The sequence below is a fragment of the Tenebrio molitor genome, chromosome 9, assembly GCF_963966145.1.
Source record: "Tenebrio molitor chromosome 9, icTenMoli1.1, whole genome shotgun sequence".
Lineage (NCBI taxonomy): Eukaryota > Metazoa > Arthropoda > Insecta > Coleoptera > Tenebrionidae > Tenebrio > Tenebrio molitor.
The window spans coordinates 15,027,579-15,051,278 of NC_091054.1; the positions used below are offsets into that span (position 1 = coordinate 15,027,579).

The 23,700-nt window shown below is 35.7% G+C and overlaps 2 protein-coding genes and 1 long non-coding RNA gene across 6 annotated transcripts in view; 1 reads left to right on the forward strand and 2 right to left on the reverse strand.

The window, feature by feature from the left end:
* Positions 1-823: 823 nt before the first annotated feature.
* On the forward strand, positions 824-23,331 carry LOC138139438 (uncharacterized). Of its 4 annotated transcripts, XR_011162297.1 has the most exons (6): positions 824-1,307; positions 1,364-1,445; positions 9,246-9,422; positions 9,479-9,701; positions 22,743-22,993; positions 23,050-23,331. It is a non-coding gene; the product is annotated as an uncharacterized lncRNA (long non-coding RNA). The 4 variants fall into 4 exon arrangements; XR_011162296.1 differs by having other exon boundaries at positions 824-1,445; XR_011162295.1 differs by lacking the exons at positions 824-1,307; positions 1,364-1,445 and adding an exon at positions 7,557-9,066 and having other exon boundaries at positions 9,125-9,422.
* The window catches only part of LOC138139437 (alpha-tocopherol transfer protein-like), a 107,213-nt gene continuing 87,505 nt past the window's right edge, over positions 3,993-23,700 (reverse strand). Inside the window, exons 3-8 of the mRNA XM_069059716.1 lie at positions 5,070-7,565; positions 4,875-5,019; positions 4,576-4,825; positions 4,418-4,528; positions 4,269-4,371; positions 3,993-4,217 (exon numbers count right to left, since the gene is read on the reverse strand). Of these exons, the coding sequence (XP_068915817.1) occupies positions 4,069-4,217; positions 4,269-4,371; positions 4,418-4,528; positions 4,576-4,825; positions 4,875-5,019; positions 5,070-5,214 (903 nt within the window). The 5' untranslated portion in view covers positions 5,215-7,565 and the 3' untranslated portion in view covers positions 3,993-4,068. The remainder of the gene's footprint in view (positions 4,218-4,268; positions 4,372-4,417; positions 4,529-4,575; positions 4,826-4,874; positions 5,020-5,069; positions 7,566-23,700) is intronic.
* Positions 12,684-18,054, reverse strand: LOC138138510 (uncharacterized; the record flags this gene model as incomplete). The annotated part of the gene is made up of 2 exons (XM_069058487.1): positions 12,684-16,824; positions 17,719-18,054. Coding segments are annotated over 2 exons (828 nt in total), but the record flags the coding sequence as incomplete, so codon positions are not given.

Consider the following 23,700-nt stretch of genomic DNA (forward strand, 5'->3'; position numbering starts at 1 on the left):
AACTCAAAAATCCCGAGAAGCGCGCCTAGTAAGTAGTTGATACCACGAAGCTCTAATTTCCCGACCCGGCACCCCCCACTATGCACCACTTGTCAAAATGTAAGAGTAAATCATATTAAAAATTAAAACGCCGACTACACCGGACCTGACCTGAAAAATGATGTGACAGCGTCCTTATATCGAAAATAACTATTATTTTCCGACGACCACTATGAAAAATGCGTAAATTCGCACAAATAACTATTATTGAAAGTTGGCTATTGCATGCAAATAGCGAACCCGTGTGCAATGAAACTGGTTAGCCAATCAGATACCTTCTAGCCTGTGCGCAATGAAATCATTGCACACAGTTGTAGTAACCATGGCCACCAATGTATGTTTTGTCTGCAGCTCTGTCGAATAATATTTGAAGTTTGAAGGAATACCGAATATTAGCGGTTTTTTTTGTGGTCGTCGGAAAAATATCGTGTATACCACGTGTTGAAAATTCGATTTCACACTCGTTTGCTTAAGCCACGCGCCTACGGCTTGTGGCTCAATTCTGCAAACTCGTGTGAAATCTTTCATTTTCAACTCTTGATATATGTACAGTGGCGAGCACGGAATTTCGCACACATTGGACATTTCACTGACTTAATTTTATTAAAATGAGATACTGGCGGCAGTTTCGTGACAGTTTAGGTGAAACATCAGTCATGATCACATATATCATGCGTATCCCACCTCATTATTGATTATAATGACAATAAAGCTTAGACTAGATATTTTTTTTTTAATGACGTACAAATTGGCGTGCGAAATTCCGTGCTCCCCACTGTACAATATACTATTTACACGTTTGAACCTGATATCTGGGGCCGCCGCAATACCTGATCACAAAACCCGACCTGACACGTGACGAAAAGTGGGGGGTGCGGGGTGCCGAGTCGGGATATTAGAGGTTCATGTTGATACCAGCCAAACGTCATTTTGACAATTCATATCTGTAACGATTATTATACAGTGTGAAATAAAATGATTTACATCTAGTTACCTTTGGAATTTTTGCACATGTAAATTTTCCTGTACCGCTGTATTTTTTTTTTTGAATTGTTACAATTTACTAAATTGAATTAACAAACGTTGGTGGCCACTTTCAACACTAGCTGTGACTTGCTTTTGTTAGCTCCTTTTTAATTTCAATCTCTACTTTGCATTCATATCATCCCTTCGCTATAAATCACATTTGGAATTTTGGAATATTTTGAGGTTAGGTTTTCTTTTTTTTGTAGAGCGGCATTTCGTATTTTTACAAGGGTAATGCAAAGGTAACTAGATGTAAATCATTTTATTCCACAATGTCCACAATGTACAAAAATTGCAGATTGTCAACTTCACAGCCTACTCAAGGAAGTTACTCGGATATTGAGAGGAAGAAAGGCTCGCTCCTCAATTGAAACGAAAGAGTGAGTGAAAATGTTTTTGTGCAGTAAAAACTTTACAGTTTCTGTTCTAATACGGGGTCATCATGTTTGTAACAACTAGTGGGTGTGGCGGCGCACCTAAAGCATAGCGCACCGCCACCTACGATGGTACAATCATTTATAATGACTCCGTATTAACAGTTTTTCATTCGAGTATATATTTTAATCGAGTAATTCTTTTTTCGTGCTTCGTTATCAATGGATGTGCAGACACACATGAATGGGTATGAATTTTAGGGTTCAAATTAAATTTACATAATTTTAAGTGCGGAAAAAATGATAAATAATTTTTTATTTATTTTAACGAGTCCTATTGGTGGTTAAATTTATTACGTGGACTTCCATAACACCCGGTGGCCCATGGCCATAGTAAATTCGAAATATCTTTTTAACAACTACATAATTATGTATTGTCAGCGACGGTAAAACAAATGAAGGGCAAGCCAGACCACCCCGTATCCCGGAGTTTGTCGCGAACCAATCAGGTGCAACTACGTACACTCGACTTTTGGTTTTTGTTTGTTTCTAGGGAGAACGAAAATAACAAGAAAAAGTTTTTAGTTTTTTTAGACGGGTCATGTGAAAGTGTACTCTTTTTGTCGATCCTCGTAACGGTTTTAATTTTCTTTCCTTAAACTCCGAAGTTTGTGTTCAATTCATTGTTTCCCCCCTTTCAAAAAAACGTGGTGGTAACAGTATTTAAAAAATTAATAATAATAATAATTAATAACCAAAGATTAGGTACAGATCGTAGCCAACGTTAAATGAACTAGCCGTGCTCAAGTAAATTTGGCAACAATGCCCGCAGACCTAGGACCGAGTCAGTTTGTGCAGATTTGCATGTGTGTACACAGTGATCTTAACGTTTTAACTTCAGAAAACAGTGTTTATTTCAAAAATTTTAAGCTACCAAGTTGTTTAAAAGTTGAAGGGAATTTAGTATAGAGTTTGTGAAATAAATTGTGGCATTTTCTTCTGGAATTAAAGCCCACAACTTGTTGGAAGTTAAACCGAGACAAACCTAACCTAACTTTTGTGTGTTAAACGAAATATCGTTGGTTCTAACTTCTAACAGGTATTTAAAATTTAAATATTATTCAAACATGCCTAGTAGGTGTTATGTAACAGGCTGTAAAAGTAATTACGACTCCTCTTTATGAAATGCACAAAACAATCCCAAAAATGTAGAGCGCAAACAAGCATGGTTAAAAGCAATCCCTTGAAAAAACTTCAGCTTCAAGTATGGTCTGTTAATTACATTTTAGTTCTGATGATATGATTTTATATGATAAACATTTGCAACCTGATGGAAGCTGTAAACAATTGCTTTTAAAAAGACCCAGACTAAAAGATGCGGCTGTTCCTAGCATGTTTCCAAATTTAGCGTCTTATCTATCAAAGCCAGCAATTAAAGAGAGAACTGATCCAGTGAATAGGCGTGAAACAATTTCTAAAAGGCAAAACGATGAAGTATAGAATTTTATGAAAGCAGATATAGTAAACAATTTTAATGATTTAATAACAACATTTTCAATCGAACTTAATTTGATTGGCTGGGAACATAAAATTGTTGAGTTTGGTAAGTATATATTTTTTTACATTGAATTTTAATAATTCTTTAAATATTGAGACAAAAATTTATATTACTGAATGTCTTCAAGTAAAAGTTTTTATAAAAGGAGAAGAATTAACTCCACAAGTTATTTAGTTACTTGTTACGAAGAATTTTTCTTATTGTGGGTTAGGCCTACTGGGGAAACCACAGTAAAAAAACGCATCTTGCACTCTACCTCTTCGGTGATGAGGAAAAGTATGTAGCACCGCACCTTTGTACCTTTGTTATAAATATCTAATCTGTCTGTAAAAAAAAGTTTGCTCCCCCTTCTGATTTTGTTACGAGCCGCTACTGCTGGACAGTGTAAAATTAGATATCATCAATTCTTCACTCCATAGGGGTAAGATGGGAATCATCTAATAAACAATGTCAATTTATTGAGAACGTATAAAAACGCGCTTTTATGTTTGTTAGGCGTTCGATGTTCGGCGGTTCACCCGGTCCGCCAGTCTGAACGATTGCGACGTTGCCTTTTTCTCAGCACGGCTAGTTATTTAACGTTGGCTACGTACAGATCAAGGATTAGCTGTTTAAAGCTAACTTCACGTTTTGTGTTGTTTGTGTTTTTACTCTGCAGACTGACGAGTGGTGCGTTCACAATCGACTCTTCAACGCCAATTTTGAGGTGAAATTAAAAAAAAAAAACATCCTATATAAGCTATAGTTGAAAATGTGTTAAAGATAACACATTTTTGAAAAACTATAAAAATACGGTTTTAGTCGCTGCATCGTCCTAACCATACAATGTAAATTGTCTGTCGTACTTGTGTTCAGTCGATTTTTTTGTAGTTGGTCGAAAACTTCCTCCAACCGTTTCAGCCATCACTAACTAACTCTTAATTCACTCAAGAGTACACTAAATATTCCTTAGTCATGAAAGGAGATCCGTTATTCTTCAGTTACAATTCACTATCTCCATTTCAATTCTTTTTATTGATAAATATCGCTAGTTGTAACAATTGTAATAATACAACCAAATAAAAAGACAATCTAATCAATTGCTAACTTTTTAAACGTTCCATCCACTCCAAACGCATCATCCGCTTTACTCTCCAAAGGCCGCAGATGCTCCAGCGCCACGTTTTCGTAATTTTCGACGAAAAAGTCGCGATGATCCTCCATCGCTTTGTCCCACTTTCCTGAAAAGAAAACAGCGATGCAAGTCGTCAAGCTAAACCGATCAAATTTACTCAGCATGTCTGGAATGGTCCCCAACGTCCCTCCATATTCGACCGGCAAACATTCCTTAGGTATCACTTCATACACAGATTCCATATCTTTGTGGATCTTCACCTGAAAACCGAATCATTCGAATTCAACCTTAGACTTTGATTCTCACCCTCTCGTAGATCTTGGGCCTCAGCACGAGCTTCATCAACGCCAAGATTTTGCTCGCAAATGCTGGAAAATTAACCAACTCCAATCCGAGCATTCGAGACGAGTAGGCTTTCTAAAATCGCAAATGAATTCGAGCAAGAGAGTGCACAAGATACTCACTTCTATTAGTGTAATGTGCTTGGCGAGTAGAATGGGGTTGATCCTGGTGAGGTGTCGAAGGGTGAATCCGGAGAAGTCGAAGAGATAGCGCAACCCAACGGAGGAGTCGTACGGCAAGCACATCTCCTCGATAGCCAGATCGAGTTTGATGATTTCCCGGATGTCGTAGTCTTCGGGATCAGGTTTAAGGATCTTCATGTTAATGATTCGTTCCAAGTTCGGAGTGAGTTTCGGTAGTGGCAAGTACGTTCTGAAATATTTAATCAGATTTTGGGCAGTTTTGGTTTGAACCGGTTTACGTGACGTGTTTCGACGGGACCACATTTTCAAAATCACGAATCAGATCTTTGTTGTGGCCACGGAGCGAGTAGTAATTGTCCATTTTCTGCTTAGTTCGTTCAACTCGAAACTTATTCCTCAGCAGACATTTCTCAATCATATTGTCTAAAATAAAGTCCCGTTTTGTTCAAAACTTAAAATTATTCAATACGAACCTGTCAAGTTCTGAGGAAGGTGGGGCTGCTTAATAATCCATGTTTTGATGATTTCTATGTCTTGTTTAATCCGAATCTCGTTCACATTGTACAGCTTCCTCATTTGTTCTTTTTCTTCTTCAGTCACCACTAATAGCTTGTCCATTTTGAATTGTTTTTGAGGGAGAAACAAACTTTTACTTGTTTTAAAACAAAGTCATGGAAAAAGAATGTTTTGCATTATTTTCGTGACCATTACTAAATAATCTACTAACGGTGTTGATTAGTCACGCACATGTACTTTTTGTTTTTTACATCTACAGATGCAATTAAAGCAATGACATAATACACAAGTGTTCACTAGTTCACACTTTATTTTAAAATGTATTATTCTCTTTTGTCAAAAAGACTAATAAAGTTGTCAATTGCCGTTTAATCTGGTAGAAAATCTTTGACTCAAATTAAGATTAAGCGAATCTCTTCGCCTAAATAATATTAATAAGAAACCACAAACTTTAACTACTTCTGGAATTTTCGCGTTTTTTCTGGCTAGACAGCCTCAGGACGTCCTCCTACATCGTTTCCCACCAGTCAAACCTTGTGCAAATGAAAATTTTCCTTACCCTTTAGTTATACTAAGACTTGACGCGACCTTGAAACACAACAAGAGAGAAAAAAAAGGCATTTGCACAAGGTTTTAATGGTGGGACACGATCTAGGAGGACGCCCTGAGGCTGTCTAGCCAGAAAAAACGCGAAAATTCCAGAAGTAGTTAAAGTGAACAATTACCATGAGGTTAAGGTTAAGTTGACTTTGTGTCGACAGGTTGTCAATATGTGGCAGTTTGCGATTAGTATTTCAAGAATTTAAATGAAGTGGCGAATTCAAATTCCAGATCTGCGATCCTACATTCTTTTATAGACAATCTCTAGAATTAATACAATATGTAATAGCTATTTATGTAACAAGTCCATAATGTAATGCTTTATTGGACGAGTCGAGTTTATGGACGAGCGAGCGCAGCGAGCGAGGCCATAAATAGATGAGTCCAATAAAGCATCAATATTTTATGTTCGACTGCATTATTTGTTCAAATTACAAAAAAATAACGGCGACATCTATGAGGTAAATGTAGAATGACAGCAGGTTTGCGACTTTATTTATTATATGTAGTAGTATTTATTACCTTACCGTCTTATTTATCGGACTAGTCCGATAAAGTGGTAGTTTATGGCCTCAAAATAACGTCATAAACCATCTATATTTGTCACAGTCGAACATAAAATATTTTATATTCGACAGCATTATTTGTTCAAATGACAAAAAAATAACATTGACATCTATGAGGTAAATGTAGAATGACAGCAGGTTTGCGACTGAAAAATGGTCACTTTCACGGTATAATATTGTTGATTTCTGATGCTTTTTAAAAAATAATAACACCGGCGGTACTATCTCTCATCTTTTATGAAGATATCTATGTATCATTTTTGTCAAATGATGAGCAAATAAAGTAATGAGACGGAATTTTGCAACACTCTGCAGCCCGAAATTGCACGCTCAAACTTTGCTTACCCTCACTCAGGCTAGGTAAAGGGGTGACGCAAGAGGGACCTCACGCCGTCGTGTCCTCGCAAAGATCCATTGTGAATCGTAGTCTCGATCGTAGTGGAATAATTGGTTTTTTCCGCGTTTTCGCCTAACCAATAAATTAATATAAAAATGGGCCGTTTAAGACTCTCAAAAAAGAGACTTTCGAAACGAAATCGTGCTAAATGAGCAAGCCAATACAGGTAAAAATATTCACCAATGGTAATAAATTTTTTTTTAGAAATAATAATAAACAAACCTATAATCTGTTTCAAAATCAAAAATCCACCAACACTGCATTCTACCTCGAAAATACAACCGACAACGTCGCCAACTTTTGTTTTTAGTGTGTCTGCAAATGTCAGAAAAAAGTGGGGTAATGAAAGAAAATTGTTGACAGTCGTTTTGGTCGTAGTTCATCGTGTTTTGTTGTTCTCATTTTATTATTTCACTCAAAAGGTATGATCTGCTAGCTACCACCTTTTGTACATAATAATTATTTTGTATTACGTGAGTAAATTCAACAGTTCTCAGTCAAATTTTGGCGGGAGGTTAGGCCAACCCAAAAAAATGAAACTTATTCTAGGGATTTCTTTTTTTCTGCCAACAAAATTCAACAGGTGGTGGATTTTTGATTTTGAAACAGATTATATATGCCTATAATGTCTACATAGTCCCTGCTCCCAAAAACAGTTTGTACAACATCTATAAAATACCTTATCCGAACTCAATAATGTTTTTCTTCAAACGTCCGTAAAATATAACATTGCACTGCTGCATCGATAATGCTAAAGTGTCACTTCATTGTCATGGCATCTAACGAGCAGACCAGAGTCCGTGAAGTTATTATCTCCGCTGAGGAGCGTCCGTGAAGTTATTATCTCCGCTGAGGGCGTCCGTGAAGTTATTATCTCAGCTGATGAGCGGCTGTAAAGTAAACTAGCTAAATCATTTGAAATTCCTACCTGGTTTCTTAACATGTCTTAAATAATTTGTTATGAAGGTTTGAAGAACAAATAGTATATGTTATTCGGAGTAAAAATGGTTTTATGTGCTTTGGCTCACTACGTTCGGCAGCCAATCTACCAGCACATAGAACTTCATTTTTGCTTCTCATAACATAATATACTATTATTTTGGCCCTAAATTGAACAGGGTAATAATAATGACACTATTTTATAAACAAAACTCATTTAATTATTAAAATATAATATTAAATGACTCTAAAAGAAAAGAAAATAATGCTTTTTTGCCAAATATAAGATACCTACGCGGGAGTGCAAAATAAATTTTCTTCTTGAGTACCATAAAGTATTTTTTCTACAGCCTCACTTTTCAACTTAAACAAATTTAATTTGAAAAATTATGAAAAAATGTTTAATATAAAAGTACTTTGGTTTATTATCATGCATGACGTTCAACAAAAATTGTTAAATTTCCATGGCATTCATGATATTGCATTTTATTACTTAGTAAGTTAATTTTATCACCTTTTTTTTAAATTTTATTCTTTTTCCCCATAATGGCAAAACTGTATTTATGAATACAGAAAGATACGCTTGTTTGAAAATCACACAAAAAATGTATGGGTGCTACTTAAAAAACCAAAGTTGGTTGCCTTAGCAGCGAAACAAAAGAAGATAGGAACAAACTAGAAAGACCACATGATGCAGGATAATACACCAATCAACTTTTATTTTCAACATTTTTTCATAAATTGTCAAATTAAAAAGTTACAGCCAATATTTGATACTTTTGTTCCACCCTGTATATGTATATTAATAAAAGTTAATTAAAACAAAATAATTTTTGTTTAATTTGTCTAATTGCATATTAGATCTCAAAGCCGTAAAAATAATAATGAGGCTCAAGGAGTGCTTTCAAGTTTTACAAATTGAGATGAGTAAGTTTTCTATTTGTCTTTATACACATGGACAACTCTTATTACTTTAGCAACAACTCCGAGAGCAATAGCACTCAAAGCAGGTATGATTTCATGGAGACATCTTTTCAAGACAATAGTAGTGATTCTCAATCTAAAAAAGAAGAAGTTGAAAGTATTACTACTCAAAATAGGTATGATGGAAAAGTTATTATAAAAATTTAAATAACAATTTGGCTCACCTTAATGAACTACTAGATTTGCCATATATGATACAGAAATAGTAGAATCGGATCATGCTGTTTCTGCTATAATTGAAGGCAGAAGGATTTTTGACGTTGCGTTCCTTGTGGAACAATTAAAAACATTTGGACACCATTCAGAAGGTTTATTTGGTTGTAGTGGAAAGAACATGAGTTTTCAAAAAGAAATTAGACGAGGAAGTAGTTTTGAGTTGATGTTCAAATGTGATATGTGCCACAAGGTAGAAAAACGTTTTTTTGAGCCTAAAGACGAATCTTATATATGGATGTCAACACAGCTACTGTGAGTTACCTGTTGTAAAATTTGTTAGTGTGCTTATTCATTTCAATATCGTCTCAAGGTACCTACTAGGAAACACTTGTACCGGACAAAGCTTTTCCCAAATGGAAGAGCGCTATGCCGTGTTGTATATGCCTTCTATGTCTTCAAAAACGTATTTTAAAATAGAGGCACGCTTCCAGAAGGTAATTGGTGAGAGAACTCTAGAGGAAATGAAGGAAACGATTGATGAAGAGAAACAACTCGCCATAGAAAGAGGAGATGTAGACGAAAACGGGGTACCTCTTTTGACGGTAGTTGCTGACGGATCGTGGGCTAAACGGTCCTAGAAATGTAATTATAGCTCTTTGTCGGGAATGGTAAATTATTTAGAATGTCAAGGTTTTTCTATTTTTAATCTTGTGGTTCTTTATAGGCTTCTATAATAGGGTTCCATACGGGAAAATATTTGTGTATTGGTGTACGAAACATCTTCTGTTTGCCTTGTAGATTGGCGGAAAAAAGGCAAATTGACACACCAAACTATACTTGCTTCAAAAATTGCTCGGGCTCTCCAAATGCAATGGAGTCCGACATAATTGTTGAAGGTTTTCAACAAAGCCTTCCAATGCATGGAGCCAAGAATATTCGTTTAATAGGTTTGTAAGAACATCTGCTACGATGGGTCTTATAGGACGAAAATTAATTTACAATTTTTCTACTTTTGGCTTCTATAATGTAGTTAATCTAAAATTTCATCTAGTGAATAATAAATTATCATCAAATATTATCTATATTTTCGTTTTTATTAATTATAAGTATAGGTACAATACAGTGAGCGGCAAAAGTATGGAATAAATTCATTAAAAATTAAGTAAAATTTTTTTCAAAAAAATCCTTGGACAGGTCAATTTTAGTTTATAAAAATACAGGGTGATTTACGAGGAATAATGAGCCCGACGGAATAGAAAATGCAACCCACAATACATTGCAACAAAAAGCCGGACATCGAAGCGGTAAATGTCCGGGTTTTTCTCCTGATGAATTGCGGGTTGCATTTTCTATTCCGTCGGGCTCATTATTCCTCGTAAATCACCCTGTACATATTTTAATGCAAAATAAAATTCGAAACAGTCATTCGTTTTCCAGTCATGACGTCATCGATATTTTTTTTAAATGGAAACCCCCTATTTTTTTCTTGATTCTGATAGCCCTTTTAATTGTCTAAACGCCAGTATAAAAATTTTGTTACCTTACATAAGGAAATTTTTGAGAAAAAAAAATAAATTTGGAAAAAATACATTTTTTCTTCAAACGTCCGTAAATTATGACATTATCCTGCTGCATTGATAATGCTAAAGTGTCACTTCATTGTCATGGCATCTAACGAGCTGACGAGCGGCAGATACAGTTATTATCTCCGCTGAGAGCGGCAGATAAAGTTATTATCTCCGCTGAGAGCGGCAGATAAAGTTATTATCTCCGCTGAGAGCGGCAGATAAAGTTATTATCTCCGCTGAGGGCGTCCGTGAAGTTATTATCTCCGCTGATGAGCGGCAGTAAAGTAAACTAGCTAAATCATTTGAAATTCCTACCTGGTTTCTTAACATGTCTTAAATAATTTGTTATGGAGGTTTGAAGAAAAAATAGTATATGTTATTCGGAGCAAAAATGGTTTTATGTGCTTTGGCTGGTTTGTCTGCCTCACTGCGTTCGGCAGCCAATCTACCAGCCGCAGCACATAAAACTTCACTTTTGCTCCTCATAACATAATATACTATTATAACGAACAAAAACAAGTCAAAAACTGTGTTAGTAAGTATTTAAAATTCTGGAATTAAATGTTCGATTTGCCATCCCCCAGCTTGTTGACAATAAGCAAGTTTATGAAGAAATTCCCCCTGTTTTAGTTTTATCTAGTTTTATCCCCGCACCCAATCAAAATTATAGTATTTTACAGTAGAAGTCCGTTAGGATAGCCTTTACTGCCGAGCCAGAAATTTTGTGAGACGAGCTCGCAGAGCGAGTCGAATAATACTGGCGAGGCTGTAAAGGCCCTAACGGACGTGTATTGTACAATAGTTTTTGTAATATCTCTACGATTCGTTCACAATTATCTTTTTGAAACACATTTTCTTCAACGCCATCGAAAAAACCGAATGATTAATAAGTGTGCGGAGGACGTCGTCATGTCGACCGTTGTTTGTGAAAAAAAAATTGTTTCAATGTTGTTTGTCAGATTTGTTCAACGCTTAACTTTCCGTTGAAAATAAGTGAATGAAATCAATAAAAAACCGCAATCAAGATATTCCCGATGTCCTGAAGTGAGGTCACCGTTATTGCCTGCAAAATCGCGCTTGTGTTAATGAAGCATCATCTTCGAACTTGTCTCCATTTACTGCTGTTTGTCAGATTTGTTCAACACTTAACTTTCCGTTGAAAATAAACGACTGAAATCAATAAAAAATCACGATCAAGATATTCCCGATGTCCGGATGGCCGCAGAGCAAGTGAGGTCATCGTTATTCCCTGCAAAATCGCGCTTGTGTCGGTGTTAAAATTCTGAAGCATCATCTTCGATCTCGTCTACATCTGCTAGTGACTTACGGATTAATTATTAATTATTGTACCAATTGTAAAAAAGTTGAAAAATAAAGTTTAGATCTACGTTGCTATAGTTATTTGGTCATTCATAACGGCCGCTCCCGCTCATAACGGACACCCTTAACGGACTCCGGCCGTTATGAGGTTGTTTACATGGTGACAAACAGTCCGGATATCCACCTTTAACAACTAGATATTACAAAAAAATTTTTATACGTTGTGTTTCTGTTAAATGAGTCATTTTCGAAAACGTTTTGTAAAACAAATAACACATACGATTGAAATTGACAATAACATTTGACTGTTTGATTTACCTACTTGATTTTTTGACTTGTTTTTGTTCGTTATAAAATTAATTTTTTCAAACTTTAGTTTTTTTTCTCAAAAATTTTCTTATGTAAAAGGCTCTATACACCTAGCGTTTTGTTTGCAGTACTTGTATGCGCATTCATGTTTCCAATACATATGATGATCACATACTACAGGATTTGATAAAACACATGTGTAGTACTAACATTGTATTCATGCATGCTGTTAAGTGTGTGGCTAATATATGTTTTTGGTACTTTATTTTGTATGTAAAGACAAGTGGATTTTTTAATATTAAAAACTCGACCACACACCCAGGAGCTGTCACTTTCAGAAAACATGTGTGACGAGAACGTCAAGCTCGCTTGTGTTGCTGTAATAATAGCAGAATTAACTGATGAACAGCCGAAAAAGAAGAAACGTAAAGTGTGGTGTAAAGAGTGGCTATTGCAGAGAAGTAGATTATCACATATAGAATTAATAAAAGAGCTACGAAGTTCATCTCAAGATTATTTTAACTACTTGAGGATGTCTGAAGACAACTTTATGATTTTGTTAGAAAAAGTTAGACCTCTTATCGAGAAAGAGGATACAGTTCTGAGGACAGCTGTTACAGCTGAAGAACGGTTAGCAGTAACAATTCGTTTCTTGGCCACTGGACGATCATAAGAAGACCTTAAATTTTCTGCGATAATTTCTCCAAAGGCGCTTGGCAAAATTATTCCCGAAACGTGCAAAGCTATTTATTCAGTACTGAAGAATGAATACATGAAGGTAAACTATTTATTATACAGCGTGTTTATAAATGTCTGTTATCACGTTGCCTTTGAAAAAAGCTAATTCTCTACAAAATCGTGAACTTGACTAGCAATGCACGTAGACAGATTGTGAAAGATCGAATTCGAACAAAATAAATTCATTTTAGAGGCTTATTTTAGGAACGGTACAGATAACGATGGTGTCTGGGCATACTCTGTCGAGCCTTGTCTCGATCAATTCCGCATCAGATTTCCAGATTACCATTGTAACGATCATTGTCTACGTCAGAAAATCAGACAAACTTTAGAACGCATTCAGGAAACTGGGAGCGTCGTAAAAAGCAAGTCTTCAGGTAGGCCACCAGTTGCTCAAGACATTGTGGAAGATATCCGCGAAAGAATTGAAGATAATCCAAACATTTTTTTGCGGAGATTGGCACTTCAGTCTAAATCCACTGATCTGCTCCTCTGCTCTCGTTTGCTTTTCTGACCATTCGTATGTTCATCTGGTAACCCTAAGCTCTTCTAGGGTGCTATCATCCGGACCAGATGAATCCTGGTTTTTTTAGAGATGGTTCCTCCTCTAACCTTCATTCTTTTTCAACCTGGCTTAAGGCTAAGGTGACCATTCGTACTGGTTTTACCAGTACAGTACTGGTTTTTAACACCTCTGTACTGGATAAACAGTGTACTGGATTTTGTCCTGGTTTTTCACGTTGGCAACCTATTTTTTTAAATTGTAATAAAAGTATAAGCGGATAAGTATAAGTACATATGTAGTTTTGCGCTTCAAAATGAGACCTTTCGGGAATTTACGTTGTTTGGTTCTTGAAGTTAGAATACCAACGACCAACCACAAATGTCAATGTCAATTAGGTTCTGTGGTTTGGTTATTATGAGGTTAGGTTAAGTTAGAGGTTAAAGTTGAGCGAGTAGCGAGTGCACTTGGATAGATTGTGATTTGTACGTTCCTGGCCCCATGTAATTTGTGACCATGCCTCCTAAAAGAAGAAAGTGTGTGTTTAACGAAGAACTACAACAAAAATACCCGTACTTAAAATCTACAAAAATAAGCAGTGAAGTACAATGCTTCAAGTGCAAGGGAACATTTTCGATTGCAAATAGTGGGAAAACGGATATAGAAAATCATATTGGCACAGGGAAACATAAACGGGCAATTGCTGCTGAAATTGGCTCTTCGTCAATGACGTCGTATTTCAAAAAGAAGAGTTTTCAAAGCGATGAAAAAAAATTAGCAGCTATTGAAGGCGCTTGGGCTTATCATACTGTAGTTCACAATCAGACATTTAGATCTATGGACTGCACATGTAAGTTAATAAAACACTGTTTTGAGCCAAGATTTACATGTGCTCGCACAAAATGTGAAAGTATTATTGACCAGGTCTTTGTACCATATATTCAAAATATATTAGATGCAGAACTTAATAGAGACACAACACATTTTGTTTCAATATATTTTGATAGTTCAAATCACAAAGAGATTAAAATAGTACCAATTATAGTGAGATACTTTTTGCCTGAAACCGGTGTCCATGTTAAAATATTAGAATTAAAAGATCTCCCTGGCGAAACTTCAACCATTATGTCAGAATATATTTTAGAAGTTCTACAGAAACATAATATAAAATCAAAACTGTTGGGAATTTGTGCAGATAATACAAACAGCAACTTTGGGGGACGACGTAGACACGGAACAGGAAATATATTTTACAAAATTAAGGCAGATTTAGGAAAAGGTTTGATAGGTGTTGGCTGTGCTGCACACATTATCAACAATTCTATACAAACTGCAGCTGATTGTTTACCAGTAGATGTTATGGCATTCATAAGCAAAATTTATTCATATTTTTATATTTATACTGTTCGTGTCAACGAATTAAAAGAATTTTGTGAATTTGTCCAGGTTGAATACAAAAAAGTACTTGGCTACAGTGCTACACGTTGGCTAGCTCTAAGACCTGCCGTTGAACGTGTATTGCAAATCTACTCAGGTTTGAAATCTTACTTTTTATCAATTGATAAGTGCCCAACTCTAATAAAGAACTGTTTTGAAAATCCTGAGACCGAAAGCTGGTTATACTTTTTACACAATATATCGTCTCTTTATCAAAATGCGGTTTTAAAGATTGAAAAACAGGAGATTTCAATTATCGAGATAGCTCAAATTTACAGCGATTTGAAAATGCAAGTTTTTGAAAGAAAAAAACATCTGTTTCTACCCTTTCAAGTAAAGCAGAATTTGAAAAAAATGGAAGAGGAAGGCATATCAACAGCATCATTTAAAGAAAACGCTAACGTATTCTATAATACATGTCATCAGTACTTAGAGGAATGGGGCGGTCATTTTGACTTTACAAACAATTTTCAATGGATTTTGTTAAATAATGTAATAACACACGACATGGTGGAAACATGCAGTGATGTGATGACGACAAGTTTTGCAGAAATGAAAATAAAAATAGATGAAGGAGAGTTATTTGACGAAACCTCTTTGATTATAAAATATGTAACACCTGAAAAAATTAATCATTGGAAACGTAATTCGGTTCCTTTATCTGAACGCTGGGTAGAGATTTTCAAAAATTTTCGGGAAAATGATGTTTCCTACAAAAATTTTTTGAGTTTAGTGGAGTACTGTCTTTGTTTGCCGGGTAGTAATGCAGCATCGGAGAGAGTTTTTTCGTTGATGAACCAACTGTGGACAAGCGAGAAATCTCAACTGAAAGTAACAACTTTAAAATCCTTGTTAATTACGAAATATAATTTTAAGCTAGATTGTGTGCAGTTTTATATGATGCTGCTACAAAACGAAGCCTTGTTGAAAACAATCCATTCATCAAAAAAATATATTCCTACTAACCAATAATAATTATATGTAATTTACTTCATGTTTCCTCAATGAAAATTTTATAAATGTTATTTAAAAAAAAATGTGTTTATGTTGAAAATGTATTTTAACTTTTTGTTTCAATATACATATACCTAAATGATACCCCAATGTGTTAAGTTTAAGTATTTTTAATTTTTATAAACTCATGTCCTGGTTTTTCAAAATGAAAATATGGTCACCTTACTTAAGGCAGACTTGACTGAAATCAAATCTGCCTGAAATGGATAAGTCTATTTCACGTTTACCTACCACTTATACTACAGCTATCACTTTATTGGTAAAAGGGTAAAACATTGCTGGCATTGACATTTTGCACTGACATTTGTTGTCAGATTACACTTAACCTCAAATTTATTATAGTGGTTACTGGTTACCATTTGTATGAATCTAATTTCATGGCAAACCGCGATCACAGACATTTATAAACACCCTGTATTTTATTACAATGAATATTAGTATTACATAATGTTATCAGTATTATAATTATGAAGTTGAGTATATACCGGGTGATCAAGAAGGACTGTTTAAGTTGGCAATACAATTAAGAAAATTTTTATTTACAACACTGTAACTGGATATGTTTTGTTGGTTTATTTGACAAATATCTGATATAGGTATAGCATTAACAACGACAAGCCACCAACAACCGGAAGTTACTTCTGTTATACGATTTAAAATACGATTCAGTGTTACCAACTTAAACAGTCCTTATTGATCACCCCGTATTTTCGGCGAAGGAATATCCGGCGAAATTTGTTGTGGATAATAAACCATCGAGGGGGATGATAATGACGATGGTGTACGTGAGGGCAATTGTGAATCAGATGAAAGAACATTTGGTATCATTTTGACAGTGTGAAGTGTTAATTGTCCAAGTTCTCCGTAGAACAACACTTCTGATATAATTTTCTCTGCTAATAGCTGCTGTTCGCGAGACATCACTTTCAGCTTAACAGCAACATTGCTACCAAATATTTCACACCGGTCATTGCTTTTGTTTTGAGTTAAAGTTTCACAAGGTAAACCAAGAAGTCTCTCCTTATTAGTTCTCTCCTCTTGTCCTGTATTTTTCCTTTTTAAACATCTTTTATTTGGTTTTACTTGGTTTGTCGTTGAGTGCTGAGTGAACGAATCGATTGATGGTTGATTTTCTTCGTTTTTATCACTCACCGTAGAGTCTTCTTCAAAATTTGCGATTTCCTGAAACATAATTTTTTATTTTAGTTTCCACGAACAGAACAGGAATGGTTAAAAATAGAGACGGATTTTCAAGAAGGTTGGAATTTTCGCTAGATGGCAAGCATATAAGAATCGTTCCACCACCAGGAAGCGGAAGCTACTTCTACAATTATAAAGGCTTTTTCAGCATTGTTCTCATGGCATGCGTAGATGCTAATTACAAATTTTTGATGGTAGATGTGGGTGTCAATGGACGAGTGTCGGATGGTGGTGTTATTGAACAAACAACGTTTTACAACAAACTACAAAATTCCAATTTAAAACTTCCTAACAGTGAACCTACCAAGGAGTAGAGATAATAGGGAGATTCCACGGGTCTTTCTAGGAGACGATGCATTTGCCTTGAGTAACAACATCATGAAACCCTTTAGTCATCGCACGCTGGCATATGAAGAAAAAATTTTTAACTATAGATTGTCAAGGGCACGGCGGGTCGTCGAAAATGCTTTCGGAATATTATCTTCGCGTTTTAGAATTTTTCATACCGCCATTAATTTGAAGCCGGACAAGGTTGAGACAATAGTTTTAGCATGTTGTGCCCTACACAATTTTTTACGTGAAAATGCAAGAAGTACGTACTCCCCACCCCAACTCATCGATTCTGAAAACATTGACAGTGGAACAATAATTGAAGGCGCATGGCGAACTGAACCTCAACATTTGGTACCACTACAAATAACAAGAGGCAAAAATGCACCCTTGGAAGCAAAATCTATCAGAGATCATCTTAAACTATATTTTATGAATGAAGGAAAGGTATTATTTCAAGACCAAATGGTACAACACTAACTTAAAATTTTATAATACCCATTTCTATTATGCGTAAAAATGCAAATAAAATAGAAACATACATACCTCCGTCTCATTATCCTCATTGTCGGAATCCATTGAACTTTTTCCTTTTCGTGGAGTTTCTTGGTCAACCGTAAAAGATAGCAAATCAAAATACCACAAATGTGGCTCGTAAACTTGTTCACTGGACATGCCGGAGTGTGTACAATCTTTCACTTTTTTTAACTCTCGCCGGAAAGCAGAACGCAGAGAATTAATTTTTCTGATCACCATGTCTCTATCAGCAGTAGGCTCAATTTCTTTTAGCTTACTTATCAATTTCTCGTAAGCCTCATTTCGCAGATTCCGGTTACTATAGTCCTTACTTTTAACTTTCCATAGACTCGGAGACAATCTAAAAAGTTATAAACGTGTATATACTATTAAATTATTATAAGTCAGCTAGGAAAATAAAGTTTCATGTCTTTAATTCTGTGCTATCATTTCAAATAGGTACTCTAGTGAGACCGTCCATTTTGATCGTGAGGATGTCGTAAATTTTTGCATTTTTAACTGTTAATCTATCTTTTAAACTCTCAATTTGATATACTAATCTATTTGGTTCTTCCAGTAACCCTTTACACTTATTAATTTCACTTAACTACGTTGTGTTTATTTTTCGTCGCTAGTCACCTTTATAGCGATGATGATGTTTTATCTTAAGGCCTATTAGGCAATACTCAGTAGTCGTAACACAAATTCGGAGACAAAGTAGTGTCAAAACGCATGGAGGAAGAGATTTAAACACAAGTTTCCCCACAATTATTTTATTACAAAATATTTCGAAGCCTTGTTTACAAAAATGGATGAGTTCTGCGGGTTTGATCAAATTTTGCCCTGTGCTAAAATTATTGTTGAGGTTATGTTTGTAATCAAATTCGTAAGAGACTTTCTTGGTAATTGTGATCATGAATTTAAACAGATGATTGAGTCGTCAGTCTTCACCTGATTATATTTTATGTTATCCAATTTAGATTTGAAAAAGTTTAATCTTGCTGTAACCCCCATTTTTATGCAACCCTATTTACGTACGGCAAATCTACCCTAACCTTCAGGTAACTTGTTCGAACTTATGTCACCCAAGCAACATTTAATATCGCGTTTACTAAGTTAGACTTGTACCAGAGTCGGAAGGTAACATGCTCGCGGCATTTGATAAGTGCATCGCATTTAACTATTACGCCCTACTGCCGAAATACCGCTTCCGGTAAAAGTCCGGTGCTTAAAACACCAATCACAACTTCGGCACAAAACCCGGGTACACAAGTCCTCGCAAATTAATCTGAATGACTGTAGGCGTCATTTCTCTCACAAATTTTCGTCCACGAGCTTCGACAAAGACTTGTACAGAACTTTGTCGTACGCGACACCAGTGTATTACAGGTAACCGGGATGGTTATTTTGTCTCGTTTGTCCTCGTGGTAGCCCACACATACATAGTACATGTCGTTGGAGCGGGAATTACGACGCCCATTCTAGTCCACGGTCGGAAACTACGACCTGACACCGTGTCTTAGACCTAGTAAAGTTGGAGAAGAGGGTCCCCGGGAACCACGACTCTCCTCATCGTTGATGGCCGACAAACACGCCTATAATTTCAGGTGCAATTGGTGCAAAACAATAATTTTGCTTGGTCGCCTAAACACGACGCGGGAGAGAAATAGCCCTACTCTACCCTATATTGAATATGCAACCAATTATTCTATCTCCCTAAAGTTTATAACTAGAAATTTCGATCTGATTTGAGGGCACCAGTTGAGAAAATTCAGGAACGATTTAGTTATAAATTAGTAATTGACTGTTAAGTTTCAAAATCCCTGACTGGTGGTTACACTCAAATATGGAGTAAAAAATTTAATATAAAAAATGTAGAATCAAAGGATCAGATAAGTTAAATTTGTAATTTAAGTAATCCGACAACCAAAGTGTTGCGGCCCCTTTCCATCGGAAATAGAATCATTTGTTGCTGGCTACCCCCTAGCTTTAAACATTTACTTCAATTACCTCGAAACTTGGAAAAATTATTTTAAATTTGGATTTTGATTATTTCAAATTGTTGAATAAATTGAAATTAAATATTCCATGTTGAATGACTGATAAATACAATTTGTTAGTCCATTGGACAATATAATACAACACAGTAACGATAGCGAATCACCCCAATTACGCTGAAAGAGAAATTAAACTCCAAAATTGGTTGTTGTTCGGTCTGCAACTAATTGTTGAACTGAAGGTGGTTAATGAATGTAACAACAAATTTCGTTTGTTTAAATTTTATGGAAAGCATACGGAAGAAAGACGTAAGAAAACTGTAAATTTCGTAGTACTACCCCCTGTTAGATGTCGCCCCCAGTACTACAGCAGTACTATTTTTACATTTTCACGATTATCTACGTTTTTCCTACAGAAATTTCTACCTACTTCCCTGGTAAAACTATGTTAGTAAATGGGCAGTAATCGTACGGTGCAAGATTTGCTTACAATAATTAAATAAGGAAAATTGGTTTGTACATCAGAATTACGATTACACCAGCTTAAATTAGGGTTAAATTGGATATCAAAATGTTCAGAAAAATACAGCGCGTCTTTCTAAAATAGTGGGTTTGTAACTTGACTTTGTTTAAACAAGAATTTATTAATTTCGCTAAATTTTCCCACAACTGACCACACGTGCAAGTGTAATCCGATATCTTACTTAAAAGTCTCGATCTGTAACGCGTCTCTCGCCACCTTAACAAAACGGACCACCCTTGGCTGGCGACGCTGTGTTTAAAATCTAAATCGCAGACACCAAATTCTAGTGGACCAATTCAATTGTGAATATTTTAAACGATTTGACCGATTTACTAAACTAATTAACAATTTTTACTACATATATGGATTCAGCAACCCCGAACAAAGCTTCCTATTTAATGTAAACATCTTATGAGAAATGTAAATGAATAGTATATTATATATTGAGGGAGAGAAATGCATGATTTTTCCTAAGGTGCAGTTTGTAGCCAGAGGGCGAAGCCCGAGGGCTACAAAGCACCGAGGGAAAAATGAGCATTCTCTCCAGAAGTATATATACTATTTTTTTCACGGTAGGGAGTAGAAACAGCACAAAATCTCAAATTTTAAGAATAAAAAAATGATGACAAATGAGTTGTCATCTTTCGATGAATTTAATGGAATTAGTAGTTGCCTTGACAACACAATTAGATTTTTGTCACAACAGTCAAAAAAAATGAAAACTCCCATTAGATTTTTGTCACAACTGTCAAAAAAATGAAAACTCCCTAGGGAGCAAATATTTGCAAATATTTGCTCCCTAGGGAGAAAATGCTCTACTTCTGTCACGATGTTGACATCCGAAAAGTTGATTTCTACTCCCGATCGTGAAAAAACATCATTTACGACCAAACTCAGACGAACTGAATTATTATCAACATTGTTAATTCTAGTTAAATTTTGTTTGTGTCACTCAAAATACACGGCGACTCCTTTCTAAACGGATGTATTAATTTATTTATCGTTATATCTCTATTTTCATCAATTTTTAAACAACAATTAAATTATTTATCCTTTCGTATGCAAATGAATGCCTTGCTTGGTCGACTGGTCGTGTGGTGGGCGTCTCGCCACCCTGATAACTTGGAGAAATACCACATGGCCTTTTGAAAGAAACTAAAGAAGTTAATTTTGCGATTTGCAACGGTCTTAAATTCCAGGAAACCCTTCGTGGGAACGGCTCTGTTTTTCTCAACATTCTGACATTTACAAAACATGTGTGTATTTAAAAATGGAAATAAATGGAATGCATAAATTGCACAGAAACAACTTGGAGGTCGTTAAGACAAATTTGAATTTGTTGAATTTAAGGTGAATAATTTCCGCGATGGTAATAAAATAAAATGTATAAATACCGCGTTCATCACAGTACCTACTTAATTTTTTTTTGCTTTTTAATCAAAAGCAAAGAAATTGCTTAATCAATAAAACATACATACCTGCACAACTGTATAAACTCTTCGATGAATTTCCGACTATAATTTCTAATGTCACTCATCTTGATTTTTTACAAAAATCAGTGTTTGTTTCCCTAGAAACTGTATCGATGTTCACCGACTGAACTCGAAGTTAAGCCGCACCGCAAAAATATCAAACACGTTTGATAGACTTATATACTCAATTTCATATAAATGTGCATCTAAGAAAGTCATGAAAATCTGATTTTCTGTTGGTAGTAAAGCTAAAGCTAGTGACTTTGACTTTCAAAGTTGCTTGCTCTGCGCGAACCCGATTTGACTAATTTTTCAGTTTTTGTCAATTTTAACATTGCTGATTTTAAAAGCAATGTTACGTCTTTTTACTGATTACATTAAAGTAATTCTTATTTGTTTTTGTCTTTGTATTTTTACCAAATAAAGATTTATTGGACATGACCTTCATAAATGTGACTTTTGTAATGTTACTAAATTAAAGGTGCTTTTATAAATGCACAGCTCACTTGATGAACATTTATATGAAATCAATTATACTTGTATGAACATACATCGCAACAGACAAAAATCGGTCACTCACTGTGATTTTACTAAATTTTGTTTGAGCAAACCATGTGCTGTCATAAAAATTTTCATTCGTGTGTGGACAAGACTTGTATCTCATACAAATTTACGCAAACAAGTTTGACAAACATGCCAGAAAGTGTGTGTTGCTGACAAACTTGTATCACATACTTGCAAGCGCAAGCAAGTCCTGCAAACAAAACGCTAGGTGTATAGGGCCCTTAAGATAACAACATTTTTATACTGTCATTTAGACAATTAAAAGGGCTATCAGAATCAAGAAAAAAAATAGGGGGTTTGTACTATCGTTGACGTGATAACTCGAAAACAAATGACTGCTTGGAATTTTCATTGATACTAAAACATTTATTTTTATAAACCAAAATTGTTCAAAGATTTTTTTGAAAAAAATTTTGTTTAATTTTTAATGAATTTATTCCATACTTTTGCCGCTCACTGTATAATGATTACATTATAGGTACTGTTACGATATTTAAGGTACGGCCGTCGTTAGAATATCGAACCACGGTGGGGGGACGTGACGAGCTTGGGGGAGAGAGAGGACACTCTAACACCGCGCTTATAACTAGTAACATCTCCGGAAAGGTTGCGGACCTCTAGTTCCCCAGAACACAGTGCACGATTCGTAAAAGACGAAAGCATCACCGCCGTCGAACGGATAAAACCTGGGGCACTCAGCAAGGTAATCGCCGTAGCGCGGATCAACCGATCACACCGGAAGCGGAACAGTAAGCAAACTCCTTATTTCGTCGAACAAATCAACTACGCCATTTGCGGCGGACAGGACCTACCTCATTCCGGAGGCCACATCACCTGACGGCTAGAACGGAAGACGCCCGTTGTCCTCCTCAGAAACTCACACCCCTCAAGGCCACTGGCCCACCAGCTCCGGCACCTACCCTGGTCCGGAACAGTTCCGGGCGAGCACGGAGCTGCTCCACCATCCAGGTCCACCAGCCAAGGGTCCGAGACCACGCAAACCCAACAGTAGTATCCGCATTGACATTTATATCTTTTTGTTTATAATCACATTCAGCATTGGTGAAAATACATTGTCTTAAGTTAACGGATGTGTTATATTTACATCCAACCCCCCTCGAAGCTACACAGTTGTCACGTGCAAACCCGAGTCTACAACCAAAGGGTTTGTAATAGTACATATCCAAACTAGAAAAATTTTACTTTTCTATTCAATTCGTATTTATTTTGCTTTTTTCAAAGGTGACGGTGATAGTAGTGTCACCGAAAAACTGAGGAGGGCTAAACCTTATGGTGTAGATTCACCAATTGAAAAAGTTGAATGCACTAATCACATCTGTCGGAATTTTAATAAACGCTTATCAGAATTATCGAAAGACAGAACTGATCCACTAGAAATGCGAAAACTACTATAAATAAACTTGGATCGCAAGAGGATCGGTGTATATTCCGCAAT